Source organism: Siphateles boraxobius, unplaced genomic scaffold (assembly GCF_051911475.1).
Source record: "Siphateles boraxobius isolate OS27281-9 unplaced genomic scaffold, OSU_SipBor_1 9, whole genome shotgun sequence".
Taxonomy (NCBI): Eukaryota; Metazoa; Chordata; class Actinopteri; order Cypriniformes; family Leuciscidae; genus Siphateles; species Siphateles boraxobius.
In genome coordinates this window covers 18,004,192-18,019,996 of record NW_027509219.1, presented here as the reverse complement: position 1 = coordinate 18,019,996, position 15,805 = coordinate 18,004,192, and the positions used below count along the sequence as shown (strand labels likewise).

Below are 15,805 nucleotides of genomic sequence, written 5' to 3'. Positions count from 1 at the left end.
TCAAATGTAACTTTGCTTTTCATTTATTACATAAAGCTCACTTGAAGTTATTCGATACTACATCAAAAACTACTAGCCTAACTGATAAAGTTCTAACATTATTAAAAAAAAGTGAACAGTCAGTAATAAAATAAGAACAAATACACAAATTACAAGCAGAGATGAATACTAAAAATACTCTCTCTCTCTCTCTCTCTCTCTCTCTCTCTCTCTCTCTCTCTCTCTCTCTCTCTCTCTCTCTCTCTCTCTCTCTCTCTCTATCTCTCTCTCTCTCTCTCTCTCTCTATCTCTCTATCTCTCTCTCCGTGCGCGCGTGCTTAGAGTGTGTGCGGCTGTGCGAGAGCCCCGATTTTCGCCTATTCTTCCGTGTTTAAAATAGTTGAATGTGTAAATTGGCAAGACAAAACCTGTCCAAATGATAAACTTTCACTCTATGATGGTTATATTTAGCGGTTAATCCGCAAATCACATCACCGTGGGACCTGGTCCGTACTGTTTATGTGAACTTTGTGTGTTTTTGACATAACCATGTGTGTATTTGACAGTTTAAGCGCAATAAGTCTTGAAAGAGAACTTAGTTTAATAATCGCAGGACGCGCCGTCTGATAGCCACCTTTTGTGTGCGTGCTTCGGATGCGTGCCCTCAGAAAACTATATATCAGAAGTTTAGACTGATATAGCTTTAAAACGCATGCAGATAATAAACTTTCATGATGAAGAAGAACTGCAATGTCACATGAGACTGACTGCAATAGAGATGATAAAACAGAAGTTTTAGTTTTTGGTAGAGTATCCCAGGCACAAGCTGTAAAGGCTCCGCCCTTTCCTGGAAAGCGGGGTGGGGATCAGCAGCTCATTTGCATTTAACCCTCTGGGGACGGATTGGGTGGTACCGCCCAAAATGACATACTTTTACAAATGTGTAATTATCTTAAAAACTATTAATGATAGAGAGGTACGGTTTTTTTTAACGTCTTCCTCAGATTCCGCTGAAAACAGTGATAACAAACTTACCCGGCTTGTATACACACTTCCTTGTTGCGCAATACCACTACGTCAAAGGCCAATGAAATCGATGTTGTTTGGCAGATTCACGAGCAACAACCAATGGAAAAATTGCCGATGGAGGAATATTTTTCTTACCCAATCAGAGGAAGGTTACCACGACGTATTCTAGCAAATCGGAGGACTCTGTAGCCTTGCAAGGGGTGGTACTATATACTATTACGCAAACAGCGTTGAGTGGCAGAGACGACAGAAAGCGAACGGACGCATCGAGTATAAACAAGGCTTTACGGAGCGAGAGCGCACAGGGATATGAGAGAGAAACAGAACAATTATAATATATATATATATATATATATATATATATATATATATATATATATATATATATATATATACATTAGTGCTGTCAAACGATTAAAATATTTAATCGCGATTAATCGCATTAATGCCATAGTTAACTCGCGATTAATCGCACATTTTTATCTATTCTAAATGTCCCTTGATTTCTATTTGTCTCATTATTTTTTCTAATTTTAATGCTCTTATCAACATGGAAAAGTGGATCAGCAGTAAGTTTGTTCTTAGCTGTGGTATCCATGTGCTTCTGAAGTCATCCATTGTAGAGCTTAGATTGGGCCCAAAAAATCAAGCCCGACCCGAGCCCGTGCTCATTGTGTCCGAGCCCGGCCCGACACATAAACTGTAATTATGAGCCCGAGCCCGATTTAAACCCGTCCATTTTTTTAATACGTGGGTCGTTATAACTGACGTTCTCAACTACTTTCTATGTTACTTTCTCCCGCCCGTAACATTTTTGTCCCGCTCCCGCCCACAAACAGACTCTTTTTTTTGTAGGCTACCTCAAAATACTTTAGCCTACGTGTCACCATCATACACATCAGCATAAATGCTCCTGATAAATTATTTGTTATTAAAGCATTAACACACAAACCACTGTTATAACATAAAAGCAAGCAGGCTACTGAGTGCATGGTTTGGCATGACTGAATGCGCGCAAAGTGCGCTCCCTTAATAATTCCTAAAAAGCTGACATCAGTTCATCGCAATCTCACACATCTGTTATTATCAATGAAGCTGACTGCACAATGCATCTTTCATAATATATACACTCGGTTTGTTATAATGTGAGGATTTGCCAGCATACAGAATTCAGCACTGAACAAAAAGTCTGTTTTGAGCGGTGAGGGGAGTCTATCTTAAATGCTTCTGATTGGCCATTGCGTTCAAGAAATCAACACATATGTCTGTGATTGGCTACATCCCTCAACGCTGCAAACATTTTATAAAAAGAAACTCTGGCCTGTAAATCGTTTCTATTTTGTTTTAGTTGTTCTTGTTGCTTTTCTGCAACATATGAATAAAAATGTATTAGTTTTTATGTTTTATTCATAGATATTTCTAGTTTGCGGGAGTCCCGCGAATCGTTTTATTCTCCCGTATCCGCACACAGAGTGAGTGCATTACCGCCCGCGCTCGCACTCGGTTGCGCTGAGAGTGCACGTCTCTAGATCGGCGTCTCGCGCTCGCGCCATCCACTCAAAACGTAACGTTAGCCTACTACTCTTTGGCCGGCGCGCAAGCCCAAACAAGTACGTGCGGCGTGCCTGTTGTTTTGTTTCCGGTCTAGCTATCCGGTGTGATGTTGTAGTTTTTCTAACGTTACTAGTTGTTGCAACAGCATGTGAAAAAAATATGAAGTTTGCTAAGCCAAAAAGAGCGTTAATCTCGCGAAAAAAAAATTGACGCCGTTAAAATGTGTTTGCGTTAACGCCGTTAATAACGCGTTTAACGCACAGCACTAATATACATACAATTATAGCATTATTTATTGTTTTAGCACTTTTATGATGGCAAGCAGTAAACGATTTACGGTGGAACAGGCTCTGGAACAATTACTGGAGAGTGACGAGGAGAAAGCATTGCTTAGAAAATTCTAAGCATTCCTAAGAAAAACACCTGGGACTATTTGTAAATAAAGTTAAATTTTGCATTGTTCTTTACACATTTTTTTAAACAATTACACATCTATCTCAAGCAAAGGCTTTGATAAATATATTTTTTGTTCAAAAACTGTTCACTATTGTTGTGTGATGTGTGATTTACAGAAAAATAAATGCCAAAAATCGAATTTCCGTTTTTGAAATTCTCTAGTTTATTGAACATTTTCACTCATACTTCCTTTATAAACATATTACATGTGTGCTTATGTTAGTTTAGGGTCTTCTGAATCCATAGATACCAAACACATAGTGTTCCATCTCCATTACATATAGTTTATAAGCCCAAATGAAAAAATAGAGAAAACGGACCAAAAAAAGCTTAGTCCCCAGAGGGTTAAAGATGCATGCACGAAAAAATGTTTTTCCTTCCACTCAAAAATGGTAATTTACAACATGGTATAATAAATAATCTGTGGGGTATTTTGAGCTGAAACTTTACAGACACATTCTGGGGACACCTGAGACTTATACTACATCTTGTAAAAAGGGGCATAATACGACCACTTTAAAGGCTAACATTTAAAGGACTGTGTTCATTGACTTTTTTGTTTTACTGTGGTATCGAAATTGTTATTGAAATCTCAGTGGTATTGCTTCTGGCTACTGAGGTTTTGGCATCGTGACTACTCTAGTTTAAACATACTATGTACAGAGCAAGAGCTGTGAGGGATCAATGAGAGTGGATTTCAGTTTTGATATCGTGTGTGTGTGTGCACGTGTTTTGTGTACATCTACAGAGCTCATGACTGTAGCTTCAGACTTTGCCTTATTTGAGCTGATCAGGACACCAGATAAGACAGACACATAGTCGATATGCTTGCGTCTGGACATCTCACAGGTGCTGAGCTGTTCACAGACTGCAGGAAATGAATGGCTGCTTTTAGACAACTTACTCTACAAATACAGACAAGAGGGATAACTCACAATTGTCAGGACAGTCTATGAGGATTCATCATGTCTCAAGTCACTGCAGACTATGAATCACAGCTGATGTGAATGATAGCCACCATATATATATATATATATATATATATATATGATACACATGATATTGTCTTTTTTCCTGGTTAATTTATGCGTTATTCTTGTATGGAAAAGCAATTTCATTTTTGGGTGAACTGTTTTTTAAGCACAGTTATGTTGTATATTTAGGCAGTATGAAGTGCACGTGTTTGGTTTCAGCTCAGCAACTCCTCATTTTTAAATCTAAACATGCCCAGTATATTAAAATGGCATCACTAATGCAGCTATTCATCCATGTAGCCCTTAATCCTCATCAATGGTAATTAAAACAAAAACAATGGTGTTGAATTATTCATTGCTATTTGAGTGATTAAGGGGTTTTAGTTTCCGCTCAATGGGGTTGTGTCAGTCTTCTCCTAAATGGACTGCTTTGACTTCAGTTTCACATTTCCGCCAGTGAGTTGACGTGTTTATAACTTGCAGATCGTCTTTTCAGTGGCAGTAAAAGGGTCTCCATCAGGACAGAGGCATGCCTGAAGTCCTCTAGTCTTCCATTGTTCATTAGTTGTGTGAGGCTTGAGGAATAACAAAGAAGTGACTCGACTTACTTGACTGACTCGCTCTTAAACTCTTTAGTATCAGTGGTATTCCCTGGAGGTGTGTAACAAATACTCAGTCTGTCATGGCAGCAACCATATCATATGAAGAAAATGTTAACTCAAGCTTATTGAAAAAAAGTCTTCTCTTTTTCCCAGAGTCCGTTTAAACAAAGGCAATTAAATCCGTTGTATTACATTAAACAGTGCATTATGGTGGACTTTTAAGTAAGAATAAAAAAGATTTTTAAAAAAATATGTAAAACAACCAATTCATCCTTATATGGTCAGAGGAAAAAAATACAATTCAATCGCTGCATTTTACTGCACACATTTTTAATAATTCAGTTGCAGCGTTATGCATTAATAATGACTAGGAGGCTTAATTGAGGCTGTGATTTAGAGAGATGGTAGATAATGTTTCCCAGAATAAATGTGAAATGGGTGATGAATTCCTAACGGCTTTGGTTGTCTTCACTTGGCAGACATTATCTGTTGCTTTCAATTATATGTCAAGGTCTTTATTGCAAAGAGGAAAAAGCTCAGGCGGTAAGTCTTTTTGGCTAAGGTTTCAGTCCTCTGTGTGGATTGCATTAAGAGATCAGAGATGTATGAGACTCTCTCTGCCTGATGAAGGATGTATTGATTATTTCAGGCACTCAAAATTAAGATTGATTAAGATATCAACCATTCTTGGGTGCTTGCCACTCATTGACAACGGAGATTGTATTATGTACTAACATTTTATTGTTGTTTTACTGTATATTAGCTCTATTTTGAATGATTGATATGATTTCAAAGTGAATAAAATCATGTTACTCAAGTATGAAACCCCGACTTCTCTTGTCTCTATTTGCAGACATCCCGTTTAGCGTGACCCCGCCTCCAGCATACGTTTATGATGGCGATCGAGGGGAGGACCAGCGCTTGCAGCCTGACGTTGCATCCTACACGGATGACTCCCGCTCCTCTCCTCGCCTTCACCTAAAGGGTCGAAGCATTAGAAAGACCTCAGGGTCCCTGGAGTCCTCTAAATCAGTAAGGGACATTGATATACAAAGAACTAGCATTTGTTTTCATGATATCATGATGTTTAAATACCTCTCTCAAGTGTTTTTGTCATTAAAATTAGTTTTTTTGTGTAGGTTATTGTTTTTTTGTTTTTGTTTTTCAAACCTATCAGTATCAGGCTATATTGGATGTTTAATTATACATGCTCAATGTATAATTAATGTTAATGTCATCATTATTAAATCTCAAAAGGAATATTTATTTTTCATACTGTATTATAATGTTTTGATGCCTAAATTCACCTGTAGCATTTAAAACGATTGATTTTAGTAAACTTTGTGTTTAATTTATCATTTATTTAGACACAATACTGAAAGTGTACACTTTAATATCATCCATTTATCAACTGTTAGCGAAAAACATCAAAATAATTATCAGCAGAAATTTTAATATTGGTTCTTTTACTTCAGGTTTAAGGGTCTTTTAACACCCGTGGTTATGCAAATTTGTGTTTGTATGCGCTGAACTTTTGTCCTCTGCATCCTTTATCTTTATTCTTTGGGATGTTTCCTATCAGTGTATGGGATTATGTAGTCTAGTAGTCTTATGTAGTCTTATGTAGTGTAGTAGTTGAGCGCTGTAAATCTGTATTGGATTGGATTTAGGTTTTTATGAGGATTACCCTGCTAAGGAATTCCTAGGGCCTTTAGACTGGAATGCGTGTTTTTGGCTGAACCCTAAAGGGTTTTGTAATGGGCACTTTCTTCATTCTTTCCACTCTCACCGTGGACATTCCCAGTCGGAGCTGGATGTCGAAAAAGGGCTGGAGATGAGGAAATGGGTTTTATCAGGGATTCTGGCCAGTGAGGAAGCCTATCTCAGCCACTTGGAGGCGCTCTTACTGGTGAGTAATACAGGATTGATTTACTGCATGCTTACTCACTAAAGAGGGTCAGAGATCACCGTTATAGTGGTGCTGAGCTTTGGACAATGCACTGCACCCAGATGGTTACAAATGAGAGCACATGGACACCTTTTGACTCCCTGTTTTATTTTATCACAGCCTATGAAGCCCCTGAAAGCTGCTGCCACCACTTCACAGCCCATGTTAACTCTCCAACAGATAGAAACCATTTTCTTCAAAGTGCCTGAGCTCCATGAGATCCACAAAGACTTTTATGATGGCCTGTTACCCAGAGTGCAACAGTGGAGCCACCATCAATGTGTGGGTGACCTCTTCCAGAAACTGGTGAGCAGTATTGTTATTGTTTAATATAAAACATACAGCATTCATGCTGGATCTTTTTGGTTTGCATTCAATAAGTTTAAAACAAAAAGAGAAAAGTACAAGATTTAGAAGATATTAAAATTGGAAAAGCCTTTCATTTTTAAGTTATTAGGGTTTTTTATTATGCAACAATTCAGTATTTCATGCAGTAATTATTTTCATGTAATGACAGATAACCGATAAATTACAGATATTAAAACACTGTACTATTTTGTCTAATTAAATGAAAAGAAAACATTAAAACCTACAATTGGTCATTTTAAAAGTTACAAGTGTATGAACTTACTTCAAGTTTTTATATTGTAAAATAATGTGTATGAAAATGTATTATTTATTATGAGAGTTGCTAAAGATAACAATGTTCCTAAATGTTTAATGTTATGTAAGATTAACGTAGTGAACATTAGATGACACAAAGGTAATTTAAAAGTAAAAATGGAAGAAAATACATAAACACTTAAATAATACTAAATTAATAAATCTCTCATAGCAACTGATAACCCATTTGATACCGATACATTTTTCAACAAAAAATGAATTTTTATTGAATTTTGTATTAATTTGTGTTTCCAGCAAAAACTTTTATATTATATGAAATTGTAAAATATATAACAAGATTTTGGCCAAACTAACACCAGATGCACTATTATTGAAATCACTGGTTCATAATGCACTATCATCTAATTATATGCCAGTGTTACTGTTATTCATTATAACAACTGAATTGTGGTGTAACTTGATGCTGCCACATGCACGTGTCTAATTTAGGTAATCCATACATGATGTTTCTGTCAGACCACCCTAGAGAGATCTTTAGAGACGGTTTATAAACGCAGTCGTCATCAAAGCATGTCTCTCCGGTCCTCCCTAAGGAAAATTTCCTTTGATAACTGGTTTAGTGAGCTTCACGAGCAACAGCCACATCATTCCACTCGGCACAATTAGCTGTGGAAACTGAAACTTTACCCCCCATCTTTATAGACGCCCGCAGGACTTGACGCTTGTGCAGATGAAAGCTTTTCAGAGCCACACGACTGCATGTAAAGCAGATAGGGGGTCTTGCTCTTAGATCGGTGGGGGCTGCGGTCAAAAATGCTGGGGTTGAAAGGTATTAGGGTGTTTAAGCCGGATCTCACGACAAACTGGAAAGTTTCTTCTATTTTAAGATAATATTTAGCACAAAAAATTTATTTATATGCAGAAAAATCTCAGTTTAAATGATCAGTTTTTATGGGGCGGCTCCTTTAAGGCAGACAGAGCATTATAAAATCATATACTTACAGTTTGGAGATGCAGGTGCTGTCAGATCATCCTTCAACAAAGGTTTCTTTGCAAACTCTCCATTACAGTGTGCCTCGTTTACGAAACAAAATGCTCTGAACAAACATATAATCCTCCGACACGATCATTAAAATAAACCATCTTCTTGTTTCCGATGCTGGGATCCTTCTGAAGTCTGTACAGCTACTTTAACTGGACGCGTAAAAGCGAACGTTCTTTCTCAAGTTGTAACTAACTTGGTTACAAGTGAGTGCATGTAACCATGTGACTTTTATGCTGCAGTGTGAATCTGTCCCATAATTGTGCTTCCATACATCACCTTTGCAATTGTATGAAAAAGTGAAAATAAAGTGAAATTTAGATGTAGTGAAAACACTACATCTTGTGCACAGACATTCATGATATTATAAAACAAAACGTACATTTCTGAAAGCCGTAAATTAAAACTATGTAGTGAACTGTTACATGGTGTCGATCTGCTCAACTCATAAATTCTGACGTTTCCATAGTTGGGGTTTGGGTTAGAAACGCATCACCATCCCCTCTGGGATCCACGGCCATGGTTGTAGCTGTGAATTTAGCTGTTGATTGACATAAATGTCTTCTTTGAAATATAAAGGCATTGGGGTTAAGGAAGTGTGGCCAAAGGCTGAATTCATTGTTAATCCCACAAGGATTATATTGTTAGCTGCAAATACCTGTGGTTATTATTTGAGGCATTAGTGACATGTAAAACCGAGCATTTTTGTGGCTTGTTCCTTTATCTTTGTCCATTTAGATATGTTTGCATGGAGGGAATATTTATAAAGCACAAATATTTGGGGGAATATGCCATGTTACTTACCGTGTGTGTGTGTGTGTGTGTGTGTGTGTGTGTGTGTGTGTGTGTGTGTGTGTGTGTGTGTGTGTGTGTGTGTGTGTGTGTGTGTGTGTGTGTGTGTGTGTTTGTGTGTGTGTGTTTGAAATGACAGTTCTCTTCCAGGGTGTGTGTGTGTTTTACACAGAGAGGGGTAAATAAACAGGAAATCCCACAGGGAGACATGGTCGCACAGAGTTTTCAGTGGACAGTGAGTCCAGTGTCTGCTCTGTTTCCCAGAATGCATGATGTCATAGTCCATGTGTCTGCCCTGGAAACCCACTCACTGCTGGGCATTCCCTTGCCTTCTCCCTCTCCCTGTGGACCGCCAACTCTCATGCCATGGGATTTACTCCCCTTACTCCTTTCACGAGTTTAGTCCAAAAATTGGCTCAGATGTTGTTTTCATACTGTAATGAATAGGTTCAGGCCAGTGTTTCCTACAGAAATTAGTCCACCCTTCACTACATTTATATACTTATACTAATTACTTGCAGTAATATGTCGATACAGTAACCGCTCTGTTCAGTGAAGGATTTATCAGTCTGATTCAAACACATCTTTTTAAACAATTCATAAATAAAAACAGCTTTTAAGAGTTTTAAAAAAAAATCTGAATACACTGGTCAAGTTTTATGACTAGCTAAAATTAACCGGCTCATAAGAGTCATTTGTTCATGAATCAGGAATCACTGGTCAAGCTGCTGCAAGTTTTGACTCACTAAAATAAACCGGCTCATAATGTGTCATTTGTTCGTGAATCAGGATACACTGGTCAAGCTGTAAGTTTTTTGACTCACTAAAATGAATTGACTCATATTTGTTCGTGAATCAGAATACATTGTCAAGCTGTATGTTTTTGACTCACTAAAAGGATTCGGCTCATATTTGTTTGTGAATCAGAATAGATTGTCAAGCTGTATGTTTTGACTCACTAAAATGAACCAGCTCATATTTGTTTGTGAACTGGTAAACACTGGTAGATTTTTCCTGACATTATTCCATGGTATTACATTATTTCAAGTGTTTATCACATTCAATATGAACTGAGAACTCACATTAACAGCTCAAATAAAATAACACTTTTTGCCACGGCACTGAAGATGTGATCTCAGAACACTTCACTAGAGGAGAGTCTTTAGAAAGTGCTTCTTTTCATTTTAATGGTTCTTTTCACTCTTTTAATGAGTATTCATCTTTTATCAGTGAGCGGAGTTAACAGCACGATGTAATCCGTCTTTTTTCTGATCTCTGGGTACTAATGCTCATATTCTGGATCGCTCACAAGTTTCCCCAGTTGCTGTATAATGGCTTTGTTGAAGGAAGTGCTTAACCTCTCTGTCTCATGACAAGCCCCTTCACAAGTCCTTCTCTTATTTACCCCAGTATTGGCAGCACTCGAGATGTTGCCATGGAAAATGCTTGTTACGTGCCCATTTCACAGTTGTTGTCTTTTGAATGGTGTTTTTTCTTCACGACACAAATGCTCATTCACCACAACATTTTGGCCTCGTTTAGTCACTTCTCCTTTGTTTCAGTGTGTGTTCACTCTGTTAATATGTCCTTTTTAGACACACTTTATTGTGTGTTTGATCTTTTTTAGATAATAATATTTTCAACTTGCATATTTTTTATATATATATAAAATATAAGTATATATACATATATTTTATATAGTTATATAGTTCAACCAATTACGTCATTGTCATAATGTGTCTGATGTGTTGAGTGCTGTTGTCTTTATGCTGGGTCAGGCTGGTATTAATTACCAGGCCACGTAAAAGTGCCTGCTCTACCTTAAGCAGAATGAATCCGATGTAACATGCATGAGTAATCTGCCTTTAGCTCTGACTTTTATCTTTAAACCACCTTCTCTCTCACTCTCTCCTGTCGTTTTATCTTCCCACACAGGCCAGCCAGCTCGGCGTGTACAGGGCTTTTGTGGACAACTATAAGGTTGCCGTGGAAACTGCCGAAAAGTGTTGTCAAGCCAATTCTCAGTTTGCTGAGATTTCAGAGGTCAGTTTTAAGGGCGCGTACATTATACTTTCAAAACAAGAGCTGATATCTTTGCCTCTTTGGATATTTGATATATTTCCCTTTTTACCTTCAGAATCTGAAAGTCAAGAGTGCTAAAGAGGGTAAAGATCAGAATGCCAAGAACTCGTTAGAAAGTAAGAGATCATGATTCATTCACTAATTCTTCCACATTTACTCTCTTTCTTCACTGCTTAGCATTCTGATCACTTCTTTGCCGTTCTCATTCTCAGCCCTGCTGTATAAACCGGTGGATCGCGTCACTCGCAGCACCCTAGTCCTCCATGTGAGTGAAACTGAAAGAGCATACACCTAATCATGACTTTTTATCAAGTTGAAAGTGTTTATGCTTAGTGGCGCAACATGTTTTATGTGGAAGTCCATGGACTTATACACATTTAATAAATTTAGTGTTTTGCACTATTAGGCCCTGTCTACACTTGGTGTTAAGATGCATTTTGGTCAATCAGATCACAAGTAGATGAGGGAGACACATTCCCATTCCCGTAAGCCTGGTGGTGGCCTTTTGTGACTGTTCGAACGCATTCTACCCGGTCCAATGCGTTTTCGACTACCTCTGGAAGTGGTTAAAAGTGAACAAGCTTAAAAGTTTTAGATCCCGTTTACACCAGATTTTAATGTCATCCACTTGTGATCCGATCAACCAAAATGCATCTTAAAGGGTTAGTTTCACCCAAAAATGAAATTTCTGTTCATATTTACTCACCCTCATGTCGTTCCAAACCCGTAAGACCCTCATTCATCTTCGGAGCACAAATGAAGATATTTTTGGCCATTTTAGGCCCAGAAAGGTAGTAAAAGCATTGTTAAAATAGTCCATGTGACTACAGTGGTTCAGCCTTAATGTTATGAAGCAACGAAAATACTTTTTGTGTGCAAAAAAACCTAAACAAAAATAACAACTTAATTCGACAATTTCTTCTCTGTTCACGTTGTAAACACAGTGCAGCACTTCTGGGTTCTACGTCATAATGCCAGCTCAGTGTTGGCTGGCTCCTGCGTGAGCATCACATGCATGTATCGTGGTGCTCACATGAACAGCGTCAGAAACTGACACGGGAGAGAGGAAATTGTTGAATAAAGTCTTCTTCTTTTTTTTGCACAAAAGGTATTCTCACCACTTCATAAAATAAGGTTGAACCACTGTAGTCACATGGACTATTTTAACTATGTGTTTACTACCTTTCTGGGCCTTGAAAGTGTCAATTACGTTGGTCTATGGGGGTGTCAGAAAGCTCTCGGATTTCATCAAAAATATTGTGTTCTGAAGATGAATGAAGGTCTTACTGGTTTGGAACGACATGAGGGTGAGTAATTAATGACAGAAATTTAATTTTTAGGTCAACTAACCCTTTAGCAGGCGTAACTAAGCATTTACCCTTTACCAGGAGTAAGCAAGGCCTTAAATTAGCCTGTGTGTTTCTTTAAATTTAGGACCTGCTAAAGCACACCCCATCCAGTCATCCAGATCGCCCTCTCCTGCAGGACGCCCTCCGTATTTCCCAGAACTTCTTGTCCAGCATTAATGAGGAGATCACACCCCGTCGTCAGTCTATGACAGTGAAGAAAGGAGAGGTCAGTGCTGCCTAACTGTAATATGGCCAGTTTGTATTATAGGTCAATGATGTGACTTTTTTTTTGTCTGCATCTATCAATTATTTACAAAAGTGAATACATAATTATGACATGAATACAGCTCTTTTATGATGATGTTTTAGGGTGGGTAGGGTGATAAAACTGTCCTGAAATCATAATACACTTTTTAATAGCTATTTAATAAATAAATAAAAATATATTTTATCGAAAACTGATTCATTAATATTATAGAAACTTTTGTCCATCTAATCAAATCATATTAGGACATCATATAGTGATATCATATTAGGACCCTAATGACTGTGTCAAGGTCATTAAGTCGGATAAAATATCAGATAAATATAAGATAGACAGATAAAACAGGCATATAAGGCCTTTTTTGGACAAGGCGAGGTTTGAAAATGTATGTGATGTAACTTCTCAAAAACTTGTTAAATGATAATATCATCAGTATCATGATATTTGTATAAAAAAAGCCCGGAAAGTAAATATCTGTATACTTTCTTGTTTTCAAGGTGACCAGGTCAGAAGGAAAATCCTTACTGTAATTCTTTTGTACTGTAATTCTTAGGAATACTACCAGTGTACAAAAATTAATTAGTACGCCCCGGTTGCATAACACTGCAAGGGTCCCGTCAACAATATAATAATCTCCCGCCTTCCTGTTCCTTTTCCTTTACCTCATTTATCAAAAGTCATTTTTGCGAAACGAGAAGTGTCTCAACACCCTTCCCAGCTTCAGAATGAACACAAACACACACTCTTGCATACTACCCCGACCCCTCTGTGAGTCAGTTGACTTTGTACTAGACTTCCTCGCAGATTACTGGAAAACTGTGTGGGAAGTGACTCTCTGATTGTAGGCTTGTGGACATGCCAGGCATTTTTATTACAGAAAATACAGAGATTCAATTGAAAGACAGAGATTATTTATTATTTCAATGATTAAAAGAATGTCTGACAGATGAACTGGAGAACAAAACAGCTCAATTAATCATTCTTCCAGTAAAGATTTGTTCTAAAATAAGGAAATTTGTATCACTTTGCAAGAAATCTATAATAAATACAGCATTATACAATCTTACGAGAAATTATTCATCATAAAATATAAATTTTCAACATTAATCATTACTGCGACTCATTGCCAGAGACCAAAAATATATATTTGTAACTCCATTGGGATCCAACTAACAATTTTGTATTAAAGGAATATAATTTTTTTTCTTCCGTAAAACACAAAACGAGAAACTTTAAAGATCCATTTTACAATTTCAATGTATTATAACTGAAGCTTTCAAGCTTCAACAACGACTCAAATGCACAAAAGTGCCATAAACGTACTTGATATCTTTTGTGCACTATATTCCAAGTCCAATTGAATTGATTTAGTGGTAAAAAAATTACCAAAAACATATGATACATTTAATTTCATGTATACATTTTCATTCAGAGCTCTGATAATGCCTGTTCAGAAAGAAAATATTGTATTTTCCAACATTATCGTTTCTTTATGATAGGACATCTTGGTCCATGTCCTGTGTAATTATTGTCTGCGAGATGATGGATTTCCATTTCATGGCCATGTTTTGCATCTCATCTTAGGCTGTTTCAGCAGATGTCTCTGAATGCAGTTAAAGTCAATACTGTACCCATATATCATGTGGGCCAAATCTTGATGTAAAAAAGAGGAAAAAAAGCAAGTTTAAACATAAGGGATAAACGCACACTCACTGAAGCCAGGGTCACAGGTCAGAGCCAATGTTTTGAATGCATCTACACACACACACACACACACACACACACACACACACACACACACACACACACACACACACACACACACACACACACACACACACACACACACACACACACACACACACACACAGACAGAGACAGACGTTTAGGAAATGAAAAGAGCAGATGTCTCTCACATATGTCACACACCCTTCAATTAGGGACGATTCGGTCACTCAAGAATGCAAATACACACCCAGTTATGTAGACTGACCTGAGATGGACATTTTTGGGAATGTCTAGTAAGGAGCTTTTTCAATTTTAAGGACAAAATTAGCTACTTGTGTTTTTTTGTTGTTGTTTGTAGAACATATGTTGTAAATTTCGATGAAGGTTAAACTTTTTTCCCTAATGTGATTTACAGTAGGTAATTACCATCATATCTGCCTTTTGCGAATCATCTCATCAAGCACACTTTTTTAAATCCCATCAAGCCATGCTTTTCCAAAGTTGAAACCCCCTCAGGCTGCCATCATTATCATGAAAATAGCTCCCGTGACTCACCCACAATAGTGCAATTTCTTAAGTGTGTCATGCCTCCATTTGTGTGAATGAGTCTGAGCCTCTCATTGGCTGCTTTTCCTCCTCACCTACTTTAAATGACCTTCTGCCTCAGGAAAAATAATGACTGCCACTGATTCATGGGGCAGTAAACCATACATGAGCGCCCCCTATTGTTGAACAGTTGAAACTATTTTTGGTTTGCAAAAAATTCTGACGACCCTTTTCCCATTTCCAGAGTTCAGAATCGTCATTGAGTAAACTTTTATTTTATTTATTTATTTATTTTTTATTCAAATTTGCTCCAATAACATAAGAATTCCACAATAGCATTTCTGAGACTTTACAAAAGAGGGGAAAAAATTGAGAGATTAATAACATTGGTCTGAAGAGAAAATTTGTCACATTCGTCACTCTCAAAACTGTAAAAAGTAGCTTTACGATATGGAAGCACGTCATCAGAGTCTACGAAAAGGGTCTATTAGTACTTGTGTTGTTATTATTAGGATTATATATGCAATTTTATAGAAAAATAACAGGGGGGAAAAGACAGTTATTGTTTTAAAAGTATTGTATTTTTGTATTGTATTGACATTTTAAAGTCATCCTAATGTCTTTAAAGAATCGACAGCTTCTCAGAGACCAGTTTATGGTGGAGTTAGTAGAAGGGGCACGAAAACTTCGCCATGTCTTCCTCTTTACCGACCTGCTGCTTTGCGCCAAATTGAAGAAACAAACCGGAGGGCAAGTCAATCTTTATTAATATTTATTTTCTTCTCCTCATCTTCATTGTCACATATGTGACACCCCGGTTTCTGTGTCTCCCAAT

At 37.4% G+C, this 15,805-nt stretch overlaps 1 protein-coding gene across 3 annotated transcripts in view; it reads left to right on the top strand.

The window, feature by feature from the left end:
- The window catches only part of LOC143732470 (breakpoint cluster region protein), a 49,914-nt gene that overhangs the window by 19,734 nt on the left and 14,375 nt on the right, over positions 1–15,805 (top strand). For 2 of the 3 annotated variants that reach the window (XM_077223562.1, XM_077223563.1), the window contains 8 exons: positions 5,448–5,626; positions 6,399–6,503; positions 6,663–6,848; positions 10,936–11,043; positions 11,138–11,198; positions 11,295–11,347; positions 12,517–12,657; positions 15,599–15,720. In XM_077223562.1, the coding sequence (XP_077079677.1) occupies positions 5,448–5,626; positions 6,399–6,503; positions 6,663–6,848; positions 10,936–11,043; positions 11,138–11,198; positions 11,295–11,347; positions 12,517–12,657; positions 15,599–15,720 (955 nt within the window). Of the gene's footprint in view, positions 1–5,447; positions 5,627–6,398; positions 6,504–6,662; positions 6,849–10,935; positions 11,044–11,137; positions 11,199–11,294; positions 11,348–12,516; positions 12,658–15,598; positions 15,725–15,805 lie in introns of all 3 variants that reach the window. The other variant, XM_077223564.1, reaches the window with a different exon arrangement.